This window comes from Pavona decussata, unplaced genomic scaffold (assembly GCF_977016875.1).
Source record: "Pavona decussata unplaced genomic scaffold, jaPavDecu1.1 SCAFFOLD_241, whole genome shotgun sequence".
Lineage (NCBI taxonomy): Eukaryota > Metazoa > Cnidaria > Anthozoa > Scleractinia > Agariciidae > Pavona > Pavona decussata.
In genome coordinates, this window is record NW_028145646.1 from 66,394 (window position 1) to 92,827 (window position 26,434).

Sequence of the window (26,434 nt, forward strand, 5' to 3'; positions counted from 1 at the left end):
ATCGGTTTTGCGTATGTCACTCATTCAAATAGTAAACAAATTCACACAGCTCCGAACAGTCTCCACATAAATGACTTTAACAAATGATTGGTAAACTCAAAAGTAAGAGCCTTATATTTAACGGACTTTCCATATATTTTTTTTACGTTTTTATGTCCTTCCGTGTTCCTGGAATGGTCTGCTTCGAGTTTTTGAGAGGACGGCGACTGAGAATGTAGGCGTTGCGCTTTCTCACCATTTGACTGCGATGAAACTATACTCATTACTATGGGTGTCTAATGTACAGGAATGCAACAGCACGTAAGTAGAGCGGCCTAACGTTTAATTGTTTATCGAAATTACTACGCTTTTGTTTTGGTTTTACTTTATTACGTTCTGTGATTGGTCAACAAAAACTGAAGCCATTTTTTTTAAACCAATGAGAGGCAAAACTAAAACCAAAAGTAGCTTGGTCGCACGCGCCAGTTTTGGAACTTGTTGTAAGTGACTGTGATTCAGACTCTGATTGGTTCATTGTGTTGAATGACGTCAGTTGTGATTGGCCAGAATGATTCAGTTTTGTTTTTGGTTTAACAACGCTTAATAGAATACCGCCTAAGAAAACTAGGAAAATAAATTTTCACGCACTTTGTTTTCACATCTGTTTGACATTTTCAAGTAAATTTTTGAACACGTTTCTATGTGATTTGTCCTCGAAAATGGCCAAAACAGGGAAAATTAATATTTGATATCTAAATCTACATCTCTTTGTCATGGTTGAAATTTCTTCAAACCTTCTGAATTATTAATGAGTTCGGGAAACTTAGCTTCCAGTCCAATTGTCCAATTTGAGACTGCCATGTCATCATTGAGTCTCTAAAGGCTCAGTAAGTTTAACTGTGATCTTAAGATCTAATACACTCATTTTCTTAGAAAAGGTTTTAAATGGTCTAGTAGAAGCCTCGGTGTCGCATCGTGGCCCTTGAAGCTTAAACAAATTCTCTATCTAAATCAACCTCTATGAGGTTTCATCGTTCATTTCTAAATTGTCCAAATATTGCAGCGCTATAGGATGCCATATATGGATCCTACTCGGCGCACGACTTCGCAGACTAACTGTTTCACTTTGGTGTCAGCGCCAGTCGAAATTAAGCAAGTTACAGCGGGGAACACCGCTGGCAGTACAGCCTTGAATTGCAATGTGGGCAGATTCAAGAGTAGTTCAAGCATTGTGATCACTAAATTTGTCCAAATGTTAACTTGAAGCAACTCATCCTCTTTGCGCTTCAAGAATTGTCTTTCAAGTTCAATCACACGGATGTCGTCCTCGAGGAGCTGTTGATGGTGTCTGGATTTCGAATCCCGCGATAATTTTTCGGAAGCGAGCTTCCATCTTCCGAGCGGGGAACTTAGAGGTTCGTCCGCATAATCGTTATTGCTCCAGGCAGAAGTATCACGAGCTGGTGACGACGTCGACGACAGAGACAAGCTTCTTTCCAGCTCGACTTCGAAAGACATGTTGCCCGGGGAATCACTTTTGTATTGGTTATAAAGACGAACGTAAACGCTGCTAAGCTGATCACAGGCCTCGTTCAATCGTCGCACGATCCAATCCACATTGCGATCGCCTTTGAGCAAGTCGTTGTGGCGAGCAGGAGTTCCCACCGATTCTTCTTTTATCCCGTCGTCATCCTTCTCCTGGTTGTTCATGACGCGGTCTCCGGTCAAGATACGCTTGATATGCGAGCTGGAGAAGTGCTCTCCGCTATGCTTGCAAATTTGGAACAGCGTATGAAGGTAGCACGTGAACGCGGTAGTGGATTGCCGCAGGAGATTCGCTGGCGCATCCAGCTTGGCAAGCTTCTGTACCAAAGACCGCAGACCTGGCCGAGCGTTGAATTCATATGCGACACTGTGCGACTCCATCAAGCAATCAAAAAGAACTGAAAGATTTGCCGGCGAGAGGTAGGATAAGAGGCCTGGGAGACTCGCCTCAGCCCCCTCACTGTTGAAGCTCTCCATGGACGCACCCGGGCTGCCTGGAATCGAGCTCTGTGCCATGACGCTTTCCGCATTGTCCAGGAGAATGGAACCGAGAGTCTGCAGCAAGAGCTGGTGGGATAGCAAGCTGACGAGTAAGCCACGGAGAGGAACCCTGGGGATGAGTACATAAGAATGAGGCTATTACATTATGATTTCAGTAAAGCATGCCTAAATCTAGGTTTACCGAATATACCCAAGATCACTGGCGCGTCTCTTTGAGTTTCACGAATGTATTCATACATTTTATCGTCATTACTAGAACTGAAGAAGCAAATACCATCTAAAATAATAAGCCTTCACGTGGAGTGTTGGAGACTTAAATTGTCATCTCAGTGTGACAGACAAAACTGTTTTTAAACCAGATCCGTTTTTCGACTCAAAATAAGAAGTGAAAACGGGACTCTACTGCAAACGATTGAGATGTGTTTTTTCGTCAGTTGTTGCTGTGCGCATTCAATTTTTCATTGTAAAAACTAATGGCTGAAACGACAGTACCAGTTGTTGAAAACATTACTTCTCAAACAAGGCCTTGCATGGTAACACAAATCGTTTCATACCTATCTGCATTCTCCGGTTTTTCTTTGTTCTCCACTGATGACAACACGAAGACATAAGAGCGCTGGTCATCTTCCTCATTTGTAGGCGCATGGGAGTCTTGAGTGTGCGTAGAAGAGTCGTCGACTTGATTGTCGAGCAAAAACACCTGATACAGGAAATATAGAAGGTTTTAGGTTTGCTGATAGGCTAGTGATCGTTTTGCATTCTCGGTCAAATGCGTTAAGATCAAGGAAAAAAAGAAGTAGATCGAAGCTAATTTTCTGAACGAAATTGTAAACGAATTGCTGGGTGAATGTATTAAACTGAATCCCAGCATTTCATTTTAGCACAAAATTAAGAAAGCATGTTCTGCTTATTGGTCAAACATAACCATGCTGTACACTCTTTCATCGCTTCCAGGATATGCCAAACACAGAACATTTGCACGTATTTCCCTGCTCTAGTATTGCAACAAGCTATTAAAGGTAGTGAGACGTTTGATTTGTCCTCTTTTACGATCAAAATGGCGAATCAAAGACGAATTCGAAAACTTTGCATTCATTTTTTCAAGATCCTCTGAAAACGGAACAATTCTTCTTTGAGTGTTTTATTTGTAGAAACGTCTTTGACAGTTGCTAGCCAACCTGTTCTGCCACTTGCTGTAGTCGTATCATATCAGCCGTTATGACGTCTCGCCGTGCGACAACCCTGACTGTCATGCCCTCATCTCCGTTAACACTGTATGAGCCTGGCTGGAAACACGCTACCAAGTCTCTTAGATTTGAAAGCGTCGTGTGTACCGCCTCTCTGAGGCCCTCACTGACTATGAGCCATAGGTCCTCTGTGAAGACAGGCCCTCCTGACAGTAATAGGTGCCTAGAGGGGAAAAAAGCAAAGGTTAAGTTGTGGGCGGGATTGGTCTCGAATATTACTAGCAGAAGCAACTGAAGCACCAGCTCTTGTTATCACTGTGGCCGGAAATCAATGCAGCGATCAAAGTATCATGGAGCACATTTACATTAGTTTTCGAGATACATGCAGTTTATAGTAATGCCTGATCTCCCTGTTTTTAGCGATGACAAGCTGTCGGACATGGCCTTTCTTGGACGTACCGGTAATGGCGACATCCTGTGGGAGGGAAGGGGTGGCATGGAAAGTAGTAAAGAAAAACTACTGTAAACGCGAAATGACTTTCGAGAATCAATTGAAACGCGCTCTGACATTCTGAATGAGAATAAGTGAATGTGAAACAGCGGAACTATATGTCCAAGGTATCCGTTACGTTGTAACGAGAGTAAAACAATAGAAATGTATCTCTGGGACCAAACTAACGGCCGGGTATTCAGCTCCTGTCCTTAATAGCGGTGTGACCGCAAGACGAGAGTTGACTGTAATAGACAATGTCCCGATTTGGCTAATGCAGAAATAAACCTCGGCGTCGTCTCTGTGGATGAGAGCCAAGAGTTGAAATTTACCTTAAACAAGAACATCCTAGCCTGGCTATGCCTTCCACTGGCTGCGAAACGCACTCCAACAGAAGGTCTAAAGTCTGTTTGATCATTCCGGGCACACATTCTGCTGCTCCTGAAAAAATAATAAATGAATAAATAAAAACGGAACAACGCTGCTTCAAAAATATTGACGCTTCATTCGTCAGTAAACCGCTTAACGTCGCAGTTGGGTGTATCTGCAAAGCTGAATTCCGATAAAAAAAAAGGCTCTCTAAAGTCTTATCGGACCAAATTATTTGGGGTTTAAACATATTAATTAAAGTGCCTATGAACCGAAAATTGTTTTCATTTAGTTTTAAAGTTTACCTTTAAAAATACAGGTTTCCAAAGTTTGAGAACTGTAGACTTAAAAATGACGATTTTACAAGCCTTTAAAGTCGTGCTATTTTACTCTCAAAAATGGTATTTGAATCGCGCGGCCGAAATACCACGTGATATCAACCTCTGACGTCACTTTGTTGCCAAATTCGTTCCCGCAATATGGAGGAAAAGAGGCAGCGAGGGCGGTATTGCGTTGCTGGTACGCCAAACCAACAAAGCTGCCAGAACAGATCGTTTTCCCCGGGTATACAAATGTACCAATTTCCCGCTGATCCGGCTGTGAGGGCCAAATGGGTCCAGTTTGTCCGTAGACATAGGCATGATTTCAAGAACCCGACGTCAAAATACACTTCACTCTGTTCGGCTCATTTCGAGGATTCGTGTTATGAACGCAGTTTATCAGTTCTAAGCAGCATGGAGGCCGCGGGGATGAAAGTAAAGTATTGCCTGAAAAAGGACGCGATCCCAACGAGGGATACTACTACTCCAGCAGGTCAAGAAGAACTTAGCGAGCGAAGTAAACGACCGGTGAGACAAGTTTCATGCTTCTGTTTTTACACCTCATGGTCATTGTTTCACGACCTTCTCTGCGATCGCCGTCGCCGATATTGTTGCGAGAAAGGTTTTTGTTTTGATACATGATTCTGACTTAAACATTGTAAGCCCTGTTGGTGTAAGGCCATCTTCGTCTAATTCTTCGTCGACTTCGATTTCCTCTCCCGTGTTCTCGTCGCCAGCGTCAACTTGGGCCAGAGGTTCGTCTTGATATGGAGTAATTTCGCTATAAATTACATCGTAGTCTTCATCGTTTCCCTCTTCGACATCTTCGTCCTCGGGGTTACCGGACATATCTGAAAATTCGCTCATTTCTTAATCGCTAGACATGTTTCCTTCCAAGCTCGCTCACTTCCCAACAAGGCACTTTGACAACGCAAACAAACCCGTGGCAACAAAGTGACGTCACAGTTTTGTGAATTTAGAAATATCTCGGCCCATTCCCCTGACCATTTTTTAGGGTAAAATAGCACGATTTTGCAGGCTTGTAAAATCGTCATTTTTAAGCCTAGAGTTCTCAAACTTTGGAAACCTGCATTTTTTAAGGTAACCTTTAAAACAAAATAAAAACAATTTTCGATTCATAGGCACTTTAAGAAGTTGAGAACAAAATGTTTTGTTGCGATTGACAGCAAAGAGTTGAAAAATTCTTTTGGTAAGTTACCAAACGCATGATTTTAAAAGCGGCCTTTCTGATATGAAATAAGACAGAACTCACCTTGAACGCTAAGGAACTGACTCAACTCTTCCACAACCAGTTCGGTCACCAGACCGCATGCGTGTTTGAAGTTCCCCGCTGTACTCTCCCAGTAGCTACCATCCCTGTTTCCTCGTTCAACCCAGGATTCTAGCATGGGCAGCAAAAGATTGGTAACGACGTAGATGGAAAAGTGAGGTCCTGGAACGGTTGTTATGGAGCGCAGAATATCGAACAGGACCTCTAGGGTTTGAGGCTGATACTTGCAGGGGCATTGAGCGACAACCTTTGTGAGTCCTTCCAGTAGAAGGAACCATACGCGGAGCACTCCAGTATCATCTATTGACACGATAGAGGCTGCAGACGTCATGATAGGAGTTTGTGCCTTTGCCTTGCGATTGGTTAACTCGTTTGGCTTGTGAGGGCTCGACGTTGGACTAGGGGTTCCCGGATAGTCGGGCGTATGCTCCACCAGACAAATAGCATGTGATCCGTGAAACACCAAACTGGATGGCATGATATAAATGGAGGCCAACTTTTTCGACATGTTCAACAGATCTTGCAGAGCCGGGAGACACAATTCATTGGCTGTGCCCGCGTCGCTGTTGTCGTTGCTGTCGGAATCGCTTCGGCTACCTTCGAAGTTGTCGTCGCATTCCGAACCACGTACGAACTTGAGAAGTGTTTGGATGCACTGCACCGCGGCCGCTGCGAATACCGACGAGTTTTTGTTCGTTAGAAAAGCCGAGAGTATGTCGAGAACCTGATGAGGTCTGTGATCAGCCTCAAACCCATCCATGAGCTTCCGTGAATTGACTGGCATGTTCCGCAAGGCGGCAAATGTTGGTCTCCATCCAGACTTGATGCTGGTTAGATGCGTTTCCACCAGCTGGGAAAGCGTTGTTAATATCTGACAAGAAAGACGTAAATTAACCGTTACGTTTCGCTCTAAATCTTTTGAAAATCTTTGGTTATACTTGAATTAGGATTAGTTTCCTCTCATACCTGTTCTTGCTCCTCCTCGTTGCAGGTTGGTGAAGACATGATCCCGTCAAGGGGCTTAAACAATGCCTCATGGAACCAAAAATGAGGGAGCTCGCTGCGGTTACTAAGTAGCTCAGTGATGATATCATGAAGGGACGTGATCGCTAGCTTGGAAATGTGCCTGTCCTTGTGAGAGGCGGCCTGTGGAGAAGAAGGTTAGTTCTATTAATGAAACGGTTTTGTGGTCTGTCTGTCATAAAACCAATCACAAAGACAAAGGCACGGCACGTTGCCAATTACATCAAAGGGGCAGACAAGGCGATTAATAATCAGTAGTAGAGCTAGGTGCGCAAGAATAACTATAAGCCAAGACACGTTGGTTAAACTTAGCTACATCAATCCCAGAATGTTATTTCCATTTGTTAGAGCTTGTTTTGCCATTTCTCAGTTTCAACATTCAGTTAGAGCTACATGGCTAGTACAAATCGTTTCTTCTATAAAACCTATAATGCTGAATTTAAATAAAATAAAATACAGTGCGAATCAATGATTGCATTTTTCAAACAGCTTTGAACAAAATTCCCGGGGAGAATGAAATTGCGCTATATTGCCAGCGTGATTGTTCATTTGACAATTTCTGATAAATTTAAGTTCCGTGCACAAAAGCAGCTAATACTAACCTCGACAAAATGTGGTGAAATCACCGTCCATGCTCTCATGAGATGCAACAGCGGTCTGCTAGTATTGCGGGCGCTCCGGAGTATGACGTCAGCCAGTCGGTACAAATGCAGTGTTGTACTGTAAGAAGGTGTTTGGCTGTTGGCAGAAACTCCTCCTGGTGAATTTGCAACTTTGTCACCTACAGATCCAAACAGCTGTGACCTTGATGCATGAACCAGAGCCTCTAGGAAAGACAGCAGGCCTTCGAGGTGGAGCGTGTTGGCGGCGTGCTCGAAAAGACGATCTACAGCAGCCGAAAGAGCGTAGATGGCGCGTGAGGCGTCGGCCGGAGTCAACAGTCCACTGTTAGATGGCCCATGTTCCGATCCAGTCTCGGAATTTTGTCGGACAATTCCGGTGCCATTCGGGGATAATTCGCCAGAAAGGTAATCCGAAATACTAGAAGATTCGGACATGGGCGAAGATATTTCGGAATTGATTCGGAGAGAGTTCGGTGGGGTCATATGTGACGACTGGTCTCCGACTTCGTTACTAAAATTCACGCGTTCCAGCTGTGATATGTACGTACAGCATCTGGAAAATAAAATGAGAGAAATTAGGGTGTTGCATAGTCACGCGAAAGTACATCATGCCAATCATTAAGGACCTTAAGCAGCGATGACGACGACGGCAACGAAAACGTCAGAAAACAATAGTTTTTTAAATTTGTAAAACACTGGCTCGGTACATGCTTTATACACTTCTATTTGGTCCATTTCGTTGTCGTCCTCTTCAAAGAAACAATGTGAAATGACCGCATTCAAGCTTTTATGGAGAACGCGAACGCATGATCATTAATTTTTCTTGCTTTTTCTTAACTTTAAAGCCGCCGCTGCGAGATTAGTTCTACCACATCACACAAAAAAAATGAGTAGAAATTATGGCGAATTTATTCAGAAAACGGGAATGAAATTTTTAAGTTCCGTTTTAGTTGGCGTGGAGAGAAATTACCTAAACACGTGTTTCCAGCATTTCGGTGCGTGACTTCCGAGCTCTACTCCAACGGCCAGCAGTCCATCCATACTCAGCACATGCGCAGCGTGAAGCTTTATGTGTCCTGGTGAGGAGTTTGACCTGCTTCTCTTTCCTTCTAGCCCCTCTCCCCCACAGGATGCATTTGCTAACTGCGCTAGTACCAGTTCACAGCGGGTTTGAATTCCCAGCGTGCAACACAGGCGGGCGGCGCGTCTCAATCCGTCCAGACTGAGGCAGATCGTGTCGCGCTCACGGTTGTGATCTCTTTTGAACTCCCCGCCAAGCATCGCAGCAACACCATTTGTGACACCTACAGACATCGTTTATAACGAAACAAGAAATTTGCACAATAAATGATTTGCTTATCAGATACTGAAGGACTGAGGCAAATTAGTACTCAGGCGTCCTGAATGACGAGAATTTTCCTTTTGATTAAGGCCTGCCCTTGACGCTTTCAGCAGCTGTTTGCTTTTTCCCTGCACACATTTTGGGAACATTTGATGAGAATTTATTGATAAGTGTGCAATAAGTGATGCGATAAGTTGCATCAAACAATATTTCAATAAAAATGCTGCTTTTCAGCTTTTTCCAGGTGCCAACATATAACAGGAATGAATTTTACTCGGCATTCTGACCACAAAAAATGTAAGTACCGAACCTTTTCGATAAATTCAAATTTTGAGTCACATCTAAGATGGCGGCCCCCTTGACGACCATCTTGGATGACGTCAAAGGCCCCTATAAGAAACAAAAGGCGCTTTCCTAGAACTGGCCCGGCTAGACCAGGCAGTTCGTAAAGGGAATGCACAAATTTCAAGGTCTGGTTTTATGCCTGTCCTTCAAATTTCTTCAGAAAAACGGGTACCATTTTCGGAAAGTTTAGGAGTGAAACGTTTTGTACAACAATGCCTTTCAAAAGACCCACTCTGTTAAGTAACTAACCTTCTGGACGGCCAGTTCCAGCAAAAGATCTATTTATTAAAACAGGGAAGGTATTAGACATTCTACCAGTCGAAAAGACCTCGCCGATAACTAACCTGAGGTGGACGTCTCCAGAGGCACCGATAGAATCTCCAACACTGAATCCCATGTTGTAAGCAGTACTCTCCTGGCAAACTTCATACCCTCTCTCTTGGCTGGAGGCAGTGTGCTGGGGTTCCTGTGGTGCAGGAATGGGCTGTCCTCCTCCTCTGAGAGCATGTTGTCGTTCAGAGTGTTGATGAGCGCGCGATTCGTCTCAGGTGATTCCGTGGTATAGCCAGCCTTCCCTAAGATGTTGTAGGTTGTAACCAGTCGATACAGCTCACCCAACCAAACGGAGGATAGACCAATAGGAACGCCACTGTTCAGGATAGTGTCAATGAAGTTCTCCTTTTAAAGTAGAACAGTAGAAAATTGCAACGTTCAGTTACGTTTGTTTAAGTTGTGTTTTGGGCACGCTCAATAGTCTACGCAAATATTTTAATCAACACGAAACCACGTCACAATTGCGTACAGACCTGGATGGATACAGTTTAGTGCACGAAGACTTCTAGCTCGGAAACTTGAAACCTCTGGCACGCACAATAAGCTGACCGCAAGTAAGCGTGTAGCTAGACTTCAATTCCTGTGTTTTCGTTTTCAGTTTCACTTCCCCCCCCCCCGCCCCCCTTCCTGCCCCCTTTCTCTAGTCGTAAGACAAAGCAGTCAACAGTTGGATTCCTAGGCAGTGCCATTAATCTAAAGGGTCAATTGGTCACCCTCATAGTACAGTTAGAAGGTTTTAATCTCCCATTTGCAATACAGCCTTGCTTCAACTAAGAAAGGGTGTATACTCAAATAGTATTCTTCAATAGTATTCTTCAATGAGTTAGAATTACTTCAAGTGGATTTAATTCCTTAAGGGTGGAGTTAGTGCAATTTGAGTTATTACCATGTCCAAAAGGGAGCTATTTACTGGCTCTTACACTGGATATCAATACAATGTAAATTCCGGCATGTGGAGATTGAAATTTTGATTACAAACCCTGATTTAGAGTAAAATGCAGGATTTAAAATAACCTTTAAAGGGTAGTATTTTGAACCACAAATATAACTGAGTATACAGTGGTTGTATGTGAGTTGATAAGATAAATTGATCCGGCACCTTAAGGAAATTCAAAATGTGATAATTCAAGCGCTAGCCCTTCGTCACATTCGCTCTAACGAAGAGTTAGCTCTCAGCTCCAAGAGTCAGCTTCTGAATTTCTTTACGGTGGCTAAATTACCTTGTCAACTCAGCTCATACAACCACGGAAGCTATCCCGTTTAACTCAGTTGTGTAAACAATGCACGTCAACTACGGAAGAACAGCGAAAGCTAACTACATTCGAACGCGGACGTTATTTCCCGCTGTCCGGAACAGCTCCGTCGTTCTAGGAGTTAAAACTGAGTCATACCTGCGTCAGCGCTGGTTGAGCTCCTTTCTTTTGATAGTATCCACTCTTTAGTAACTTCAGATTGAGCGTCATCGTGGCATAGACGGTAACGTACACACCATCCGCATTGAGAATCGGGTAGCTCGGATCCGAAGTCGCTCCTTCACCCGACTTTTCGTCAACCAAATCCGACCGTCCCCGAAGCGTGCCGAAGTTTGGCACATTTTTGCGCTTGAGTGCCATGCACGTGACCGCCTCACAGACATCGGAGGCAAATTGCTGCAGGGCTTCGTCGACCGCAACTGGATCGGAAAGATTCAACACCGATGGAAGAATGCCAAGCAAACAGCGAGCAAAGTTCCTTGCGCCTTCTTTCTCGTTTTCCTCGACGCTTTTTTTGACCTCCTTTACTTTCTTCTTGTCCGGAGATTGTTTGGCTGGAGTGTTATCTTTTCCTTTCCTCACCAAAACACCGTTGATTTTCACACATTGTGATGTATTTTTCTTTGGCGAACTCGATGCACTTTTAGTGCTTTCCGGTTCATCCATGCTCTGGCTTTTAAGCAGAATTCCCCTTGGTTTATCGCTGTTACCATTTTGCTGTTTACGATCGTATTCCGAAGCTGATCGACTTCTCCGAAGAGTCGTTCGGGGACCTTTCGTCGGAGAACGGTCTTTGTCCTCCTTCAAAGCCCTTTCTCTCGCTTCTATCTTATTTGCTTTAGATTCGACGTACTTGCGTTGCCCTGACGACGTTTGATCAGACATTTTCCTGTTGACGGGATCCAGTATTTTCCCGTCATTTGACCATCGCTTTAGCCCAGGTCTCGCATTGAGCGTGGAATCACCCGCTGATTGCGCGCGTGCTCGTGGAATAGCGCCTCGAGCGGCTCGTTTGGGGGGCGTACTCTTCTTTTTGCCATGTTCAGCCATTGAGTTCTCGCTTTGAGAAAGAAAAGCTGACCAGGAATTTGACTTCCTCAACTGAAAAAAATGCAGATGAGATGCAGAGCCCTTATTAGCTGTAATGTCATTATCAGAGTAAGACCTGCGCATACCAAACTTGCTCGCCGATTTTGCGTTGTTCTTCTCCACGGAGTTCAAAAAGTTCGCTTTTCTTTCCGACATCTCTCCACCATCTGAGCCCGAGCGATCTCGCTGACGCGGAGTCCCACTCACGGCTCGTTTCTGCACTGTCGGTTTCTGTCGCGTTTTGCCATCAAGTGACGAGGACCGTTTGACCGTCGTCCTCGTATTACCCTGGGCACTAGGACCAACTCTTTTTGGCAGACTACTCTTGCGAGGAATTCCTGACCGCGGGGGAGGAGTAGCACGGGAGGATTTCGTGTTCTCATTCTCGTGAGTTTCAAACATGGTGATTTCGTCTTCAGAAGCAAAGTGTACACTCTTAGGGATAAGAGGCTTGATTTCCGGTTCATCATCTGAAACTTGTAAAACAAAACAAAACAAAGATGACAATGATGTATTATTCAGTGAATGAAACAGGCATGTTTGGAAAAAGAAATTCCGAGTGCTTCTATCAGGAGTCGAACCTAAGACCTTTCGATTTCTAGTTCGGATGCTCTCCCACTGAGCTACAGGAGACTCGTGAATGAATAAACTGATACATCATGAATCATGAATCATCCCGTGAACTGAGTAATACATCATTCTCATTTATTCACCAGGCTTAAAAATGTTCCATCATAACCTTTCCAAAACAAAGATGTAAAGAAATTTTTGTTCAGGAGCAATGAATTTTAAAAATGCAAAAACGTTAATTGGTCTGGTAATTTAACACTTATTTTAGCGCAGTTTTCACACACAAAAAAGAAAGTGCGATTTGTATTACGTTTACGCCATTGATAGTTGTGTCATACATGAGTACGAGTGCAAGATTAGGTGAGATTTGAATTTAGAGCGTGAAAGTTAAGATTTAAGGACGGTGCCTATTAATACCGAAGTATTTTTGTGCGGCTTATTACTATGCGGGAAAAGCAGATCTTAGCAAGGCCTATTGGAATCCAAAAAGAAAATTGGGGGTAACCACGCATTTTTCAGAGATAATTAAACATTAGTATCTCTAAAAAACGCCAAAATATAAAGCAATGTATGGGATTTTTTCCTAAATTGAAGCCTAATTATCTCTGAAAAATGCATGGTTACCCCCACATTTCTTTTGAGATACCAAAAGCATTTGGTAAGTTCTGCTTTCTCCGTATAGTTTTAAGGTGCGCAAAAATATTCCTGTATTAGTAGGCACCACCCATAGGAAACCCGAGTATCTCCCGATGCGCAGAACGTATGCGTAGTAACAATAGTAGGCACATTAAATGTACTGAGCACGCCAAAATGTCGCGAAAAAAGCACATTACTATTTTCATAAACAAATATTCGAAGAACTGTAAACAGCACTGCCTCTCAGTAACCTTGCCATCAGCTACATAAAATTAAAAAGCTTTTAAAACAAGCCTGTCAAGAATTTTAAGAGGAGCTTTGCTATTCTGTTGCATCGCCTTATCACTTCACTACAGCGATCTAAACTCACCATCATTTCTAACTTCCCCATCCGTGAGACCATCCCAGACTCCTCCGTCCTTTTCAAAACGCTCAGTCAAAGACTCGATATCCCCGTCAGGAGACCCTTGGGAATTCATCTCCCACCGGTTGCCCCGTATATAATTGCCCCCCTCTCCATTGACTCTTCCATTGATCATAGAATTCCCCATATCCCGCGCTGATGCCGCGTTATCATATTGTTCTTTTAGCGTCTCCCAGTTATCTGTTTCCTTCATTTTGCTCAAGAATTCAATGTGTTCGTCACTTAAGCCTCGACCTTGACTCAGGTCTTCTAACGATCCTAGGAGAGCTACCACGCATGCTACACTGCAGCTGGTCACTGTACTGTCGGCGCAGCGAGCGGATTCCACGATGCCGTCCATCAGGCTTGGAGAAAACAAAGTAAAGGTATCTTTACTGATTATATATCAGCGTGTTTTTGGAGTGCAGAGGTCACTAGAGCGGCTTTAAAGGTATTACAATGCAATACTGTGTTTTAATCATCTTAGATGTTGCAGATTTTACAGTTATACTAAGCTAATTTATCAGTAATTACTTTCGCTGGTTTAAGCACCACAGAAATTTTTTGCTGAGAAGTTTCCATTTGAATGGTCACGTATTTTAAAAGCTTTAACTGTGACAGAAGAGCGTAAAATTTGCTTTAGAAATTTCAAAGTCGGCCTTATATACATAAGGACGCGTTTTATTTTTAAGCTAATAAATCACAATCACTCATCGCATTTGAGTTTACTGTCCTTTGATTGAGTTCCTTATTTTGGCAACAACTGAAACATTTATCACTTACTTTGCTTATTTGTTTTTTGTCACAAGACGAAGAGGGGAGGGGTAGGGATAATAACAATTTCAGGTTGAATTATCCAAATAAGCTAAATTATAGTACGCTATCCTTCACTATCATTGTACTTACAGTCGCAGTAAATCTAGTTCGGATTTCTTTTGCTCCGTCGGGGAGTCTGGAGACGGGGGGTTATCTTTGTCAATGATCGTTGGACCGGCGGCGTCCAAAAGCCGCTGAGGACTGGCGAGAAACTGGGGACGAAGTGAAAACAAGATTAACAAGTTGCTCGTTGTGTTTAGATGTAAAGATAGTGAGTTCAAGCTTTTTCACTCAAACTTACGTGTTTTAGTCTCACCAGGTAAGATATTTTACTTTACCGAATGCCTGATGGGGAAGCCGACAAAAATACTTGGAGGGGGAGGAGAGAGACCCCGCATTGGTCTATCAACCCGTCTAGGGGAGGCTAATATATAGTTGAAGTAGTTGCTTCTAAAACCAGGCATTCGGCATGAATTGTGTAGGCCAATAATCAGAAAAAGTGTTACTAATTCGTTTGATAAAATAACGCGTCTCCATTTGACAATTCAAACTTCTCTTTACTCTGCAATTAAACATTAGAGAAGGCTCATTATGAGAATAAAGTACATGATCAGCTAATTAAAAGTTGTTGTACCTCTTTTAAGGCCTTTAGTGCCTCTGTTCTCTGCTGTGCTGGGGGATATAGAATGATACGATGAAACAGCGACTCCAGCACGGGTCTCATGGCGGCCAAGGGGCCCACAAGTCGTAGTAGCTCCGTTGCTATGTTGTAAATGGTCCTCGGTATCGGCCCCACAATTGAGGTGGACTTGGCAAAGTTCCCTGTTCCCCGGCCCCCTCTGTTGATGTCCTCTGGGAACTGGGTAACAGTCTTAGGGCGCTTGTTTAGGTCTGTTAGAGGGCTGCCTAGCAACTGAATCAAGGCAGGACACAGAAGTTGCCTGAAAACAAGGAGAGTCGTTTTCAAATGTTAACACATGAACCACTGAAACAAATGCAGCTGGTGCCAGTCGCGCCGAAAATTTTAAAGCTACGCGAGATAAGCTCTTGATCACGATTGATGTTGGCTCTGTGCCATCTTGATAAAGGATGTTTCAAATAAGCTTCATAAAAAAAACAGAACTAATTAATGAAGCCCAATCTGAACAATCACAACAAATCCATAGAAAGCAGTTAATCAATTACATTACATCTCGAAGTAAATAAAAAAAGTAAAAATAAACCATTGGCGTTATCCGCTGAAAATAGAAATAGATATAAAAGTTGTTACTCATTACGGAAAATAGTTAACAACCAGAAAATGGTCCTTCAATGGGGTTCACTTATGCGACTAGAATAAATTCCCAAGATTGCTGCAATACCCACCAGATGACGTTAATGAATTCTTTTTCCTGTTGCAAAGCTGTGGACAAACTGCTTAGCATCACCAAGATGGATTCCAGATACAACGGAATGGCCTGGCCACCCTGAACGGGCACACTGAAAATAATAAGTTCAGTTTGTTTTATTAAACAATGACCACTTGTTAGACTTGCCAAGTATGAAATTTGTCCGCTAAGGTAGATATAGTTAAGCTCTCACGAGTCCGAATTTAATTCAGTGTCTTTTACGGAAAAATTTCACGAGACCAATTTGTTTCGAATTCTAATAATTTGTTAAAACTTTTTTAAGAGAAACAAAAGACTTTTTTGAGTGACCTAATTTTCTCGGTATTAAAAAAGTCAGAAAGAAAGAAACACAGATACCTGAACTCAACGAAAATTTCTGTTTTGAGGAATTTTGTTTGTTAGCGGGGAGGAAAATTTTGCTAAAGGTAATCTAATTTTTGCAATCACCGAGTTGAATTGACACACTTGAAAATTACAACAACCACGAGAGAAAGAGAAAGAGTGCTATAAAGCCGTGATTTCCTCACAAAAACTACATAAAATCTGAATAATTCTTGCCTAAAATGGCTACGGACATCAGTTTTTATTGGTGCATGCTTGAGTTTTGAGTTCCTTTTTGTCACAGTTGTTTCATGCTGAGCAACAGAAAAGAAAGTAATAAGAAGAGATGACATCCTGCCCAAAGGAAAGCCACACAGGGAACGAACGATACGCGTTAAGTATGGCTTCAAACATTCAAATGAACTAATTTCGGCTACACATAGAAGAATATACATCTATGCCGAACTAATGTCTTTTCCATTGAACTCCGCGAAAACAAATGCTAATATATGCGCTAAAAAAAAGTTAAAAATGAAAAGAATCAATGGAATTAGCTTTTTTTGTTTTTCAATTCTTTTTGTTTATTTGCAATGTTGTTTATAGAAGTTTTTAGATTGCGTGAAAGTTAATCGAGAACTAATTTTGTGTTTTCTGATGTAGAAAAGCCAATTCTTCTTACAGAAAAAACTTAAGCTCAAGTGCCCTTGTCGACATAGATTCAATATAATCACGAAACATTGCCATTTTGAAATACAGGAGTCTTGCTAGTTAAATTCCCTCGACAGGTGACTAGCCCCGGGACCTTGAAGGGAGCGAACAAACGAAAAACATGATTTCATCTGAAAGTAAAACGTACTAAACGTAAAACTGGATAAGATCAAGAATGAATCAAAGGCTCCTGTGAGCCAACTCGTGAATGCAGATGACACATAGTAATTGAAATTTAGACGGCTACGGAAACTTCCTCAAAAGCTAACAGAAATTATATCTTTGCCCGATTATGTAGCGAAAAATGACCATTCTTGTACTATTAAAATGATTGTCAAATTATTCTGTACAGATTGAATAAGCCGATTATTCTGATGCGCCGATTAAAAAAACTCACGTGTTTTTTTTATTCAAAGTTCATAGGAGCACGCCATGTGCAGCTACGTCATGCAAATTCGTGTCCCCGATAGTCCGGGGCTACTGGATTTCGCGATCGGGCTAGTGGATTCTAACCATCACTTGCCCGATGGGCAAGTGAAGTTTTTTTGGGAATTAAAATTACAAAATTACTGTAGGGCAAGCCGATCTCACAAAGGAAAATATGTTCAACAAAGTATCGCATTACATTTCATGCCCGACATAAATGCGTGAAATTTTTCCTTTGGAGTTCAGTCCACGCAATCCTCAAGTAAAAATAATGAACTATGACAAGCTCTTGCTAAATAAGAATTATTTATCGACCGCGTCCTTTTGCTTTCCCATAAATTTCCAGTTGTAAATTTCGAAAATGAAACATTTTTTCCCTGTGAAACCTCTATGAAAGCTGACAAGATCTTAAAGTGTTCATTTCACCAGAAATTTGCATAATTTTGTTTACGACGTCAATGATGCGTGACATGGCACGTTCCGCTTTCGCGTGAAAACTGACAAATTAAATTATTTTTTAATTAAATTATTTCTAAATTAAATTATTTTTAATTCTTAAAAGAAACCGCACTTTGTAGAAAAAAACGAAAAAACCTATAACTTTGCTCAGATTCAACGAAAAATCTCCATTCTTACACTGAAATGATTGTCAAATTATTCTCTACAGAATGAATGAGAGAATTCTGACGCGTCGTGAAAAAAAATTTTCACGTTTTTTTTTTTTCACTAATTGAGTTTACGACCCCGGACTTTCTGAAAAACTGAAAAAAACTTGTAACTTTGCTCAGATTGAACGAAAAATCTCCATTCTTGCACTAAATGATCGTCAAATTATTCTCTACATATTGAATAAGAATTTCCTGATGCGCCGTGAACAACAAATGTTCGCGTGTTTTTTTCCACTAATTGAATTTAAAACTCATTCACTGCGCACGCCCGAAAGTTAACGACAAAACCGACTGATCGACTGATCGACTGATCGACCGACCAAGTCGAGAGTCAGCTATCGCTATAACTCGTTCATTGCGCATGCGCGCATTCACGAGTTAAAAAGCAAAGATATGAGAGAACTTTAAAGCAATTTTGTTGGTTTGGACTGAGGCAATGGCAAGATTTACAATCCCTGAATTTTTAATTTTTGAGGTGGATAAAATACTTTGAATAAAGTGAACTTCAAGTGGTCCGGTAATTGCAAATTTGAAGAATAAAACGGTTTCCTTCGAGTCAGTGAAATCATTACTATATGTTAGCTTGTTTGCTTCAACAGACACAATCGTTAGGCTTAATTAATCACCTTGGCCCAGCAGTCAGGCGGAAGCAGAAATGCTTCAATAACAACACAACATCTTGACTTAACAGCTTCGCATGGTCCGTGGAAAGCAGGTTGGTGTCTGCATACATGAAGGGAAAGCGGGATGTTAGCTCACATGGTACGTACGCAATAACAACGCGCTTTGATACATGCAAATTGTTATTGTCTCTTGATCTTTATACGTTACGGGCTTTTGCTATGACGAGTATCGTAAGATTAAACCATCAATTATAGATTACACTGTAGCTGTTCATGAATTGTCGCAAATCCAAGGAATACAAAAGCAATAACCTAAAATGACTCGACACAAAAACTGTAACAATTCATGTATCTGTCAAAAGTTGCCAAAATGCACAAGTTTTCCACTGCATGGACTGAGCTAACAGTCTTCCACGGAGGAAGTAGTAAGTGAGCAAAAATGTGGGGAACTACAACACGCGGCTGAATCAACTAGAAGATATTTTTGACCCGTTGCGTTTGCTTCCCACAACTTCTTTTCGATTTTTCTCTCACCTACTCTTTCGCTCTTCGAATAAAGTTGTTTTCAGGCAGTCAAAAGCTGGTGTATATTAAAATATTTTGGTCACAGGACGTTTTAAAAGTAGCCATAACTCGTTCTTTGTTACAGTTTTTTATATTTTCACATATAACTAATGAAACTCACGTTTTACAATCTTGGAGTCAGGTGAGGAGTTTTTCGATGTCTGAAATAAGAGTTTACAATAAATAATGTGGTATAAAACGGGTATAAATCACAACATATAAACCTTTGCATGTTAATCAGCTATAGGCCTTGTTAAACGGGAAATTTTACCTATTTTTAGTTTCACTTTGAATCACGACCCCAATAATGTATTTGAATCCAGGAAAACTGAGTTAAAATAATGGTCCAGATTTGTCGATAATTACCCTACTAATGCAAAGAAATTACCTTTGGCTGTAGATGGCATGGATTGGAAATTTATTGAAACTATTGGAAAAATTGCTAAAAGCTGCTAGCTGGTTATAGATTGTTCTTCTTTCTAGAAATTACTTTTCTCGGTGTTCTAGAGGTAATTTCATGTTTGAGCTAAGATAGTTAACTGTTGAATATTTTGTGCCGTTTTGACCCGGAACACGGCTAAGTAACCCCTATAAACTGGAAAAATCTTACATACCACGTGACTAGCTAAGCTGTCTTGTAAGCGATGGCACACCGAGCTTAGCATCTGTGTTAAGGTGGCTCTGCACGCTGTCTTGGTCGCCAACTGATGGGCGCGTGTGTAAGTCTCGATGCAAATCTATAAAGCAATGGCATGTCAACAATGTTAGATGGCATGAGTCGGGCTCTGTTCTCACGGATGTGTTTCCGTTTGAAAACGCAAACTTGTCTTTCCGTTTTCTTTTTGTTTCCTCTGCAAGGAATACGCTTCAAAAACGTAAATTCTTGAAAACGGGCTGAGCGTGGAATCCTTTGAAAACGCAAACTATTGAAAAGCAATGCATTTGTGTGACCGCCAAAACACATGCTTTTGAAAATGGCTGGTCTTGGGATTAGTTTGAGCGATCAAAGCTTGTATGGTATTCACATCGTTTTCATGCGGATAGGCTAAACGATCAAATGGCGTACGCGGGACTTCTTGTTTTGTTTTCATTGAAAACGGAAAACTTTTGCTAACGTATTCCTGTGGACTGGGAATGATTATGGATAAAAAAAGGGGAAGGGGAGGGGAGGGGGTAATGATTCATATCTGTCGAATTATCCTTACCTCAGCAAGTTTGATTAGATATTCGCCATGAACTTCACAAGAAGCCGAACAGGTTATGATAAGGAGAAGCTGTAATGAAATAACAAAGGAAATGTGACATTAGCTAATTAGCTTTAGATTCTTTTGAAATATGCTTTGCATTCGATGTAACTGTTAGCGTATGCCATAAACTTAAATTACAACGTATGTTTGGAGAACTTTGGAGACAAGAGACTAGCACAAAACAATTCTGACCTTCATAACTTCGACTTGTACTTCATCTGCCAGAGAGGGAGTGGACGCTACTGTGGAGAGGAACTGAACCGGAAGCTGGCATTCTGAGTCTTCTTCATTCTCCGACCGGAAACGGTCATCAGAAATTAACTTCTGAAAACAACAAAGTGAATGGTAAAATTAGACTTGATGAACGTAACTGGGCAAGAATGATGTGATAGGGATTTACAAAAGTGAAATATTGAGTTTGCCTCGCCCGGAATGGAAATCAAATTCGAAACGTTTATCCTACAGCCGCTCAAGATTAGATTGAGGCTCTTAGTTTTGAATCTGTGGATGAGATACTAAAGTGTGACCACACAAACGAAACATACTGAGCAGGGCTATACTTTCCTGCGCCGCCATTTGCGCAAGGTGGTTTTGCCTTTTAGAAGTCCGCTTGGACGAATTCTTAAAGTTTGACCGTTGTCTGTTTAGTCTTGAAGACTGACCCTTCTGCAAATCACTTCTGGTGAAGTTGGTTTCCTCAATAAAAATTCGCATCAACCTATGCATTGCAAACTATCAACTAGTACATTCCTATGGAAATGCTTATTACGCTCTACGTAGTAGTTCTACCTTTTGAGTCTATAGATTAATAATCCCAGAAGGGTGGCCTTTAAAATGAATGTTATTAAGCAGTATTTTGGGGAATGAGCAGGGATGGTGCAGTGGTGAGAGCACTCGCCTCCCTCCAATATGGCCCAGGGAGCTTTTTATTTAATCAAAATGCTCGTTTGTAGTTTTAAAAATTTTCACGATCTCGAAATGGAAAGGATTTCTCTCCTTGAAGGCGAAGAGTTTCGTTTTAAACTGGTTACAAACTTGTAGTCTCACTGGTAGATGAAGATGGAACCGTAATTTCCATTTTGCTCAGTAGAAAGTGCCCCCCACCACCCCTCCCCCCAAGGATCGATTCCAAGAACCGGCGTCACATGTGGGTCGAATTTGTTTTTGGTTCTCGTCCTTGCTCCGAAATGTTTTGCTTAGGGTGCTCCAGTTTCCCATATCGTGAAAAACCAAACCTTTCCTCCAAATCCGCCAACTGATACGGAATCCGTGGGCCACAAGTTTATAGGTGGCGTTTGAAATAAAAAGGGATGTTCCGCGGTATTTTGCCGGGGTTTTAATTTCCGGGCTGTTAGAAATAACAACGCCTGAATCAATTATTATATGCAGTCTTGAACTCGAGTTCTTTCAGCACCAGTAAAAGAGTTAAGGCAAAATTTTGTTGCTGTTTCAATGCTTAGGTCCTCTCAGCGCATGTTCAAGATTTCTCGCGCGACAATGAATGTTTCATTTTTGTTCTGTGCTATTGTTTAAGACAAAATTTAGAATTGAAAGAAACGCACAATTGCAAAATAACAAATGGTCCTTGGAAATTTAAGCTGGAAGAGTGATCTCTAGTTCAAACAAATTGACAACTGCCCCAGAACTAAATGTTGAGTGGATTGACAGCAAACTAATGAGCCGAGAATAAGTGGCATGAAGCTGCCATCTTTACTTGAAGGCTTTTGTACACCCTTCTAAACCTAAGACGGTTGAGCAAGTCCACGTACAACATACTTTGAGCGCTGCGAGAATGCCATGGACAACGTTTTGACTATCACTTTAGTTAAAACAAACAAAACATCACCAAAACCTACTACTAGACCCCATAAGGCTTATTTAATTTCAGGCTATTTTGAGGCCTCTATTAAGGGACCTTGTTAGAAAAGAGGGTAGAAGGGCTTATTTTAATAATACATATTTCGAACTGACAAGACTTGGACTAGCTTTTCTAAAATTTACCTCACAAATGACTGAAACATAACCTTGCTCGTAGATTGCGACGTATATGCTCTGATGATGAAACTTTCACGTACCAATGTTTTTCTTTTCCCTGTGGACAAGCTGGCTGATTTTCAAGTACTTCTTTCGTGTTTTCAAACAGTAATGTGGGCGGGGATTCGCATTACTTAATCTGCATTACCTTCAAACGGGAGATTAAGTTACCAGAGAGGTGGGCTTAAAGCCTTACCGTGATGTAAAGCTCGACAATTTCGATGAAAAAATAAATGAACAAATAAGCAGTAACCAAAGTGTTTCAGTTTGGAGCTTTTGACTGCGATCTGTAAGCACAGTGCATATGAACGGATCGTGCGTATCTAAGTTTTGTCTCTTGATTAACGAGGAGGCCGGTGAATAGGGGAATCCGCAAATCCGCAAAACGTTTAAAACAATCGCTTTGCACGTACGTTTTAAATTTTGGTACATTTCTTTGCCGTCCTCTGCAAAAATCAACGTGAAATGACCAAATTGAAGGTTTTGTGGAGAACGTGAACACACAACGTGACTTTTTCATTTTCTTTCTCAACTTGAATGCCACTCCACCAATTTGGTTCCTGGGTAGTTCGCTGTTTCTGTAGAAGTTGAGCGAGTTGAAATAATCGCGAAGTAGCACAAATGAAATAAAGTTATATTTTCAGGTGACGTTTTCGTTTTTGCCATAACGGGAATTTACGGAACTTTAGCTTAAGCGTGAAAGCCCTCACATGTGTGGCGCACCAAATATATTCCAAAAGCAGTGGAAGAGAAATCATCAAAACGAAACACAAGCACATGCACACATCAACAGTTTGTCGGTTTGTTCAGTATGTTCACAGTCATCATAAATTGGTTTTAAATGTCGGTGAGTCTTCCTTCCATCAATGCACTCAAGCTGTCTGCTTTCACAGGTGCTTGCAGCTGTAACCGGCGACAATCTGTAAAAGCTTCTTACAATAAAGACTAAGAATAACGAAGGATGAAGTCCACGATCCGCACAAAATAATGAGAAAAATCCGAAATCCGATCCAAAAAAAACAATGCAAAAAACCGTAAACCACTCATTTTGCAGGATGTTTTAATTGTTCCTCAAAATATTTCATGGGCGCGTATGCGAGTACGCGAGGTCCTAAACGACTTAACTTTAGCAGAAATTTTCCACGGACTTCAATTCGGCCTTGCAGCCGACTAACCAACGGCAAAATGAAAACGGAACCAGCAAACGAACCCTTTTAAAAAGGTTGAAAATCTTCACCTAGCCACACGGATCATTTTCCGGAGTACGGCTGTTCTACAACTTCTAACATCTTCATCGTCTAATATTTATCGTTCTGCGGTGCCAATCGTTCCTCTCGTGCTAACGACTTGCAACAGCAAAAATTAGTTACAAACTGTTGTTAGCCGGATTAAAAAAAAAATGGCCAGCGAGAGTGCATTATAAATTGCAAATTTTATAATATGTATCGAGAATTCGAGATGACCATTTGCACTGATTCCATCGCAAGAAAAAATACTTTTTGGGATCATTTATAAAGGCATCCCTGATCTCTGTTCAAGGAGATTTAGGTTCCTGTTATGTTTTTTATTTCCGTGATCGAAATTCCGCTAAAGTTTTAATCAACTCTTGCAGGGCGCGAGCAAAAACCTACGGGTATTGTAACTCGAAACCACCAGTGTCAAATACTGGTGCTAAATTCAAATCTCTAACCAGTGACACAACGAAACTTGGCGATCTGTTTTACATTTTGTGTCATCTCCATCAATGGAACGCTAGTTTACACGTAAGAGTGAAATCCCACTGATTTTTGTTGTCAACGAAAACGGAAGCGAAAGCCAACGGAAATTGTTCCATTTTTAACGTATGGGGGCGCAGAATATAACTCCGTTGATTTCCAACGTCATTTCCATGAATAAAAGAACTTAAGTATTCCGTGTAAGCAGGAAATAAACAAAAACAGGTTGTAAACGGCAGGAAGCTACAGCGACTTCGCTTAGTTCGGGTACTCACAAGCAACAGTTGCGGGTTAACATATAGCTTTCGTTAGCCGGACAAAATATTGTTTCATCTGGCTATAAAAGAAAAAAACAGAAAAAGATTTTTTTTTTCGGTCTAGTTTCAGGAGCCCAATTTACAATTTCCTGCAATAGCAGAGTTAAATTTCGCTTTTTTAGCGAGTTTTATCATTGTGGATTGTCGGGTTTATCTAAATCTCAAAATACGGTTTTGTTAACCAACGCGAAAAAATAATAATACAAATTAGCGCGCAGTTCAAGAACGATTTGTAAACAGGCCGTGATTCGATGATCTATTCCACGCGGATGAAATAAATTATTTATTTTGCAGTCAAAACGAAGGCTACTATATATTTTTCATAAATTTTCTGGCAGAGAAAATTGTTTTCCTCGTTTTAAGAATAACTCATTGTTTCTTTTATCACGTTCATTTCAGCAAATCGTCGTCTTTTTGATGCAAAAACGTTAATGGTTTCCACCATTCTGAAATTTGCATCATTCTCTGCGGAAGAGAAATATATTGCTACTTAAAAAACACATCATCGGTGTAAAAGCTTTAAATAAACAATTTCCGTCCAACTGTTAAATGAACAGCAGCTTACAACAACTTTCGAAATTTTGCTTTTCACACAATCGGTTTTGTCGCGGTAAAAGCTTGTTAAAATTAGCTGAAGCATGAAGAGCTGGCGGGCGCAAAAAGCGTGCTAAAACTGGATAAACAGATATATAAATACTATCCAATTCTTTTGTTGAGCGCTAAACATTTTGCATTCCCTCCCGAAATAAAGAAAGTCCTGAAGTTTTAGCGTATAAATCCGCATTCAAAGAAAATTTATATTTAAAAAATACGCTAAAATTACTATTGGATCAGCTGATTCAATAATTGAAATATTGCACTCTGTCACGGTGATTCTTTAAAGTTCCATATCGCACGGTGATTATGGTTCATAATTGTGGTTAAATAGCCCTTGTATGGAGGGTATGGTATCTTGCTATGGCAATTTAATCTCAACACAAAAAATTTCCATTTAGAACTGTTTCAAAAACACAGACATTCAAATTAGAGAGGCAAATTTCAATATTATGCCACCTTTCGTAATGGCATTTTAATTTTACAGCTTTATCTTTTTTGCACCCAGTAATAAACTATCAGTTCCAACGTGATATTTCAGGGTTCCATTTTAGTCAAACCGCAATTTCATCATCCGTAGAATTGGCTTGATTTTAAACTCCTTTCATAAAAGGCACTCATTAATTAATCAGCTCTATCCCATTCATGGCCCGTGCACAAAACAAAACCTTGTTACAACTGAAAATTCACCGCTAAAAAAATCAGTGATTTACAAACCTGTAGCCCGTTTATGGCGTGGAGAGAGAGCTTGCTAGACCTCGATTCCAAAGCCAGTTTGAGCGGCAGAAAGCACTTCTCCCTGAGAAAAGATCATCCATTCTTCTTTAGACAAGGTGTGATTATATGACGGTGTCCATTTCCTACCCGTAGAAGCCACACAAAACGACAGGCAGGGCTAGATTTTACTCTTACCTAAGCTCATACGGCTGCACCTTCCTCGTTCCATTTCGACTGATGAACAAGCCATCTAAAAAAAGCGAAACCAACTTTATCAGCATGAGTTTCCTCCAGCAAAATTTCTTGGGTTTTCTTCAAATTGCATGTAGCTTACCCGTAGCTGAAATACACGCGTCCCGAACGGTCTTGACTTTGTTCGACGTGGCATCGTGAGCTAAGTTAGACAACACCTCTTCCATAATTCTCTAACCCATGGGACAATGAAGCCTCGAACAAAATATTCTTCCAGATTTTTTAGCAATTATTCCCTTTTAAACCGCGACATACCCTTCTTAGAGGTTTTTCAAGTCACAATATTTTGATTGAGCAGGTCTTTAGCGCGCGCTCATGACTTACAATTCAAACAATAGCGAAAGATAGTTATCGCCGATGCGCGGTTCGCGTGCGCAGTGGAGTGTGCAGTGAATGGCTTCCTTCTTGGCACCTGTGAGCTGTCCTATCAATCACCTCCTTATAAGGAACGTTCTCGCATACCTGCGACAAGAACAACATTGGCATGGCTTCGAAACGGCTTTTATTATTTTGGTCCGTGAACCCAGCCCTCAATAATACGCCGACGGCAATTTCCTTTTGTAATGTGTGCTCTTTCAGGTAAGCGTGAAACTTGAATTAATTTCCAATTTTTCTCGCTCGCTCACGCGGCGTGTTGACACAGCTGTCATCTTACCAACACACGAGCGCATTAAAATTTCCTCCTTATTAATTAGCTGTTGTTACACGAGGCCAATTTTATCCGGGGAAACGGTAGACTTAGCTA

General features: G+C 41.3%; 1 protein-coding gene across 1 annotated transcript; it reads right to left on the reverse strand.

Annotated features, from left to right (window-relative positions):
- Positions 1-504: 504 nt before the first annotated feature.
- Positions 505-26,434, reverse strand: LOC146457516 (brefeldin A-inhibited guanine nucleotide-exchange protein 3-like). Its single transcript, XM_085091855.1, has 22 exons — positions 25,772-26,434; positions 25,633-25,687; positions 25,438-25,519; positions 20,253-20,384; positions 20,019-20,087; positions 19,428-19,550; positions 18,935-18,974; positions 18,253-18,349; positions 15,481-15,594; positions 14,750-15,056; positions 14,206-14,327; positions 13,267-13,664; positions 10,740-12,166; positions 9,360-9,693; positions 8,299-8,632; positions 7,308-7,881; positions 6,649-6,828; positions 5,665-6,553; positions 4,035-4,143; positions 3,204-3,435; positions 2,580-2,725; positions 505-2,134 (listed from the first exon to the last, which is right to left on the reverse strand). The coding sequence occupies exons 1-22, from the start codon at positions 25,854-25,856 to the stop codon at positions 1,045-1,047; spliced, it is 6,939 nt and encodes a 2,312-aa protein (XP_084947981.1). The 5' UTR covers positions 25,857-26,434; the 3' UTR covers positions 505-1,044.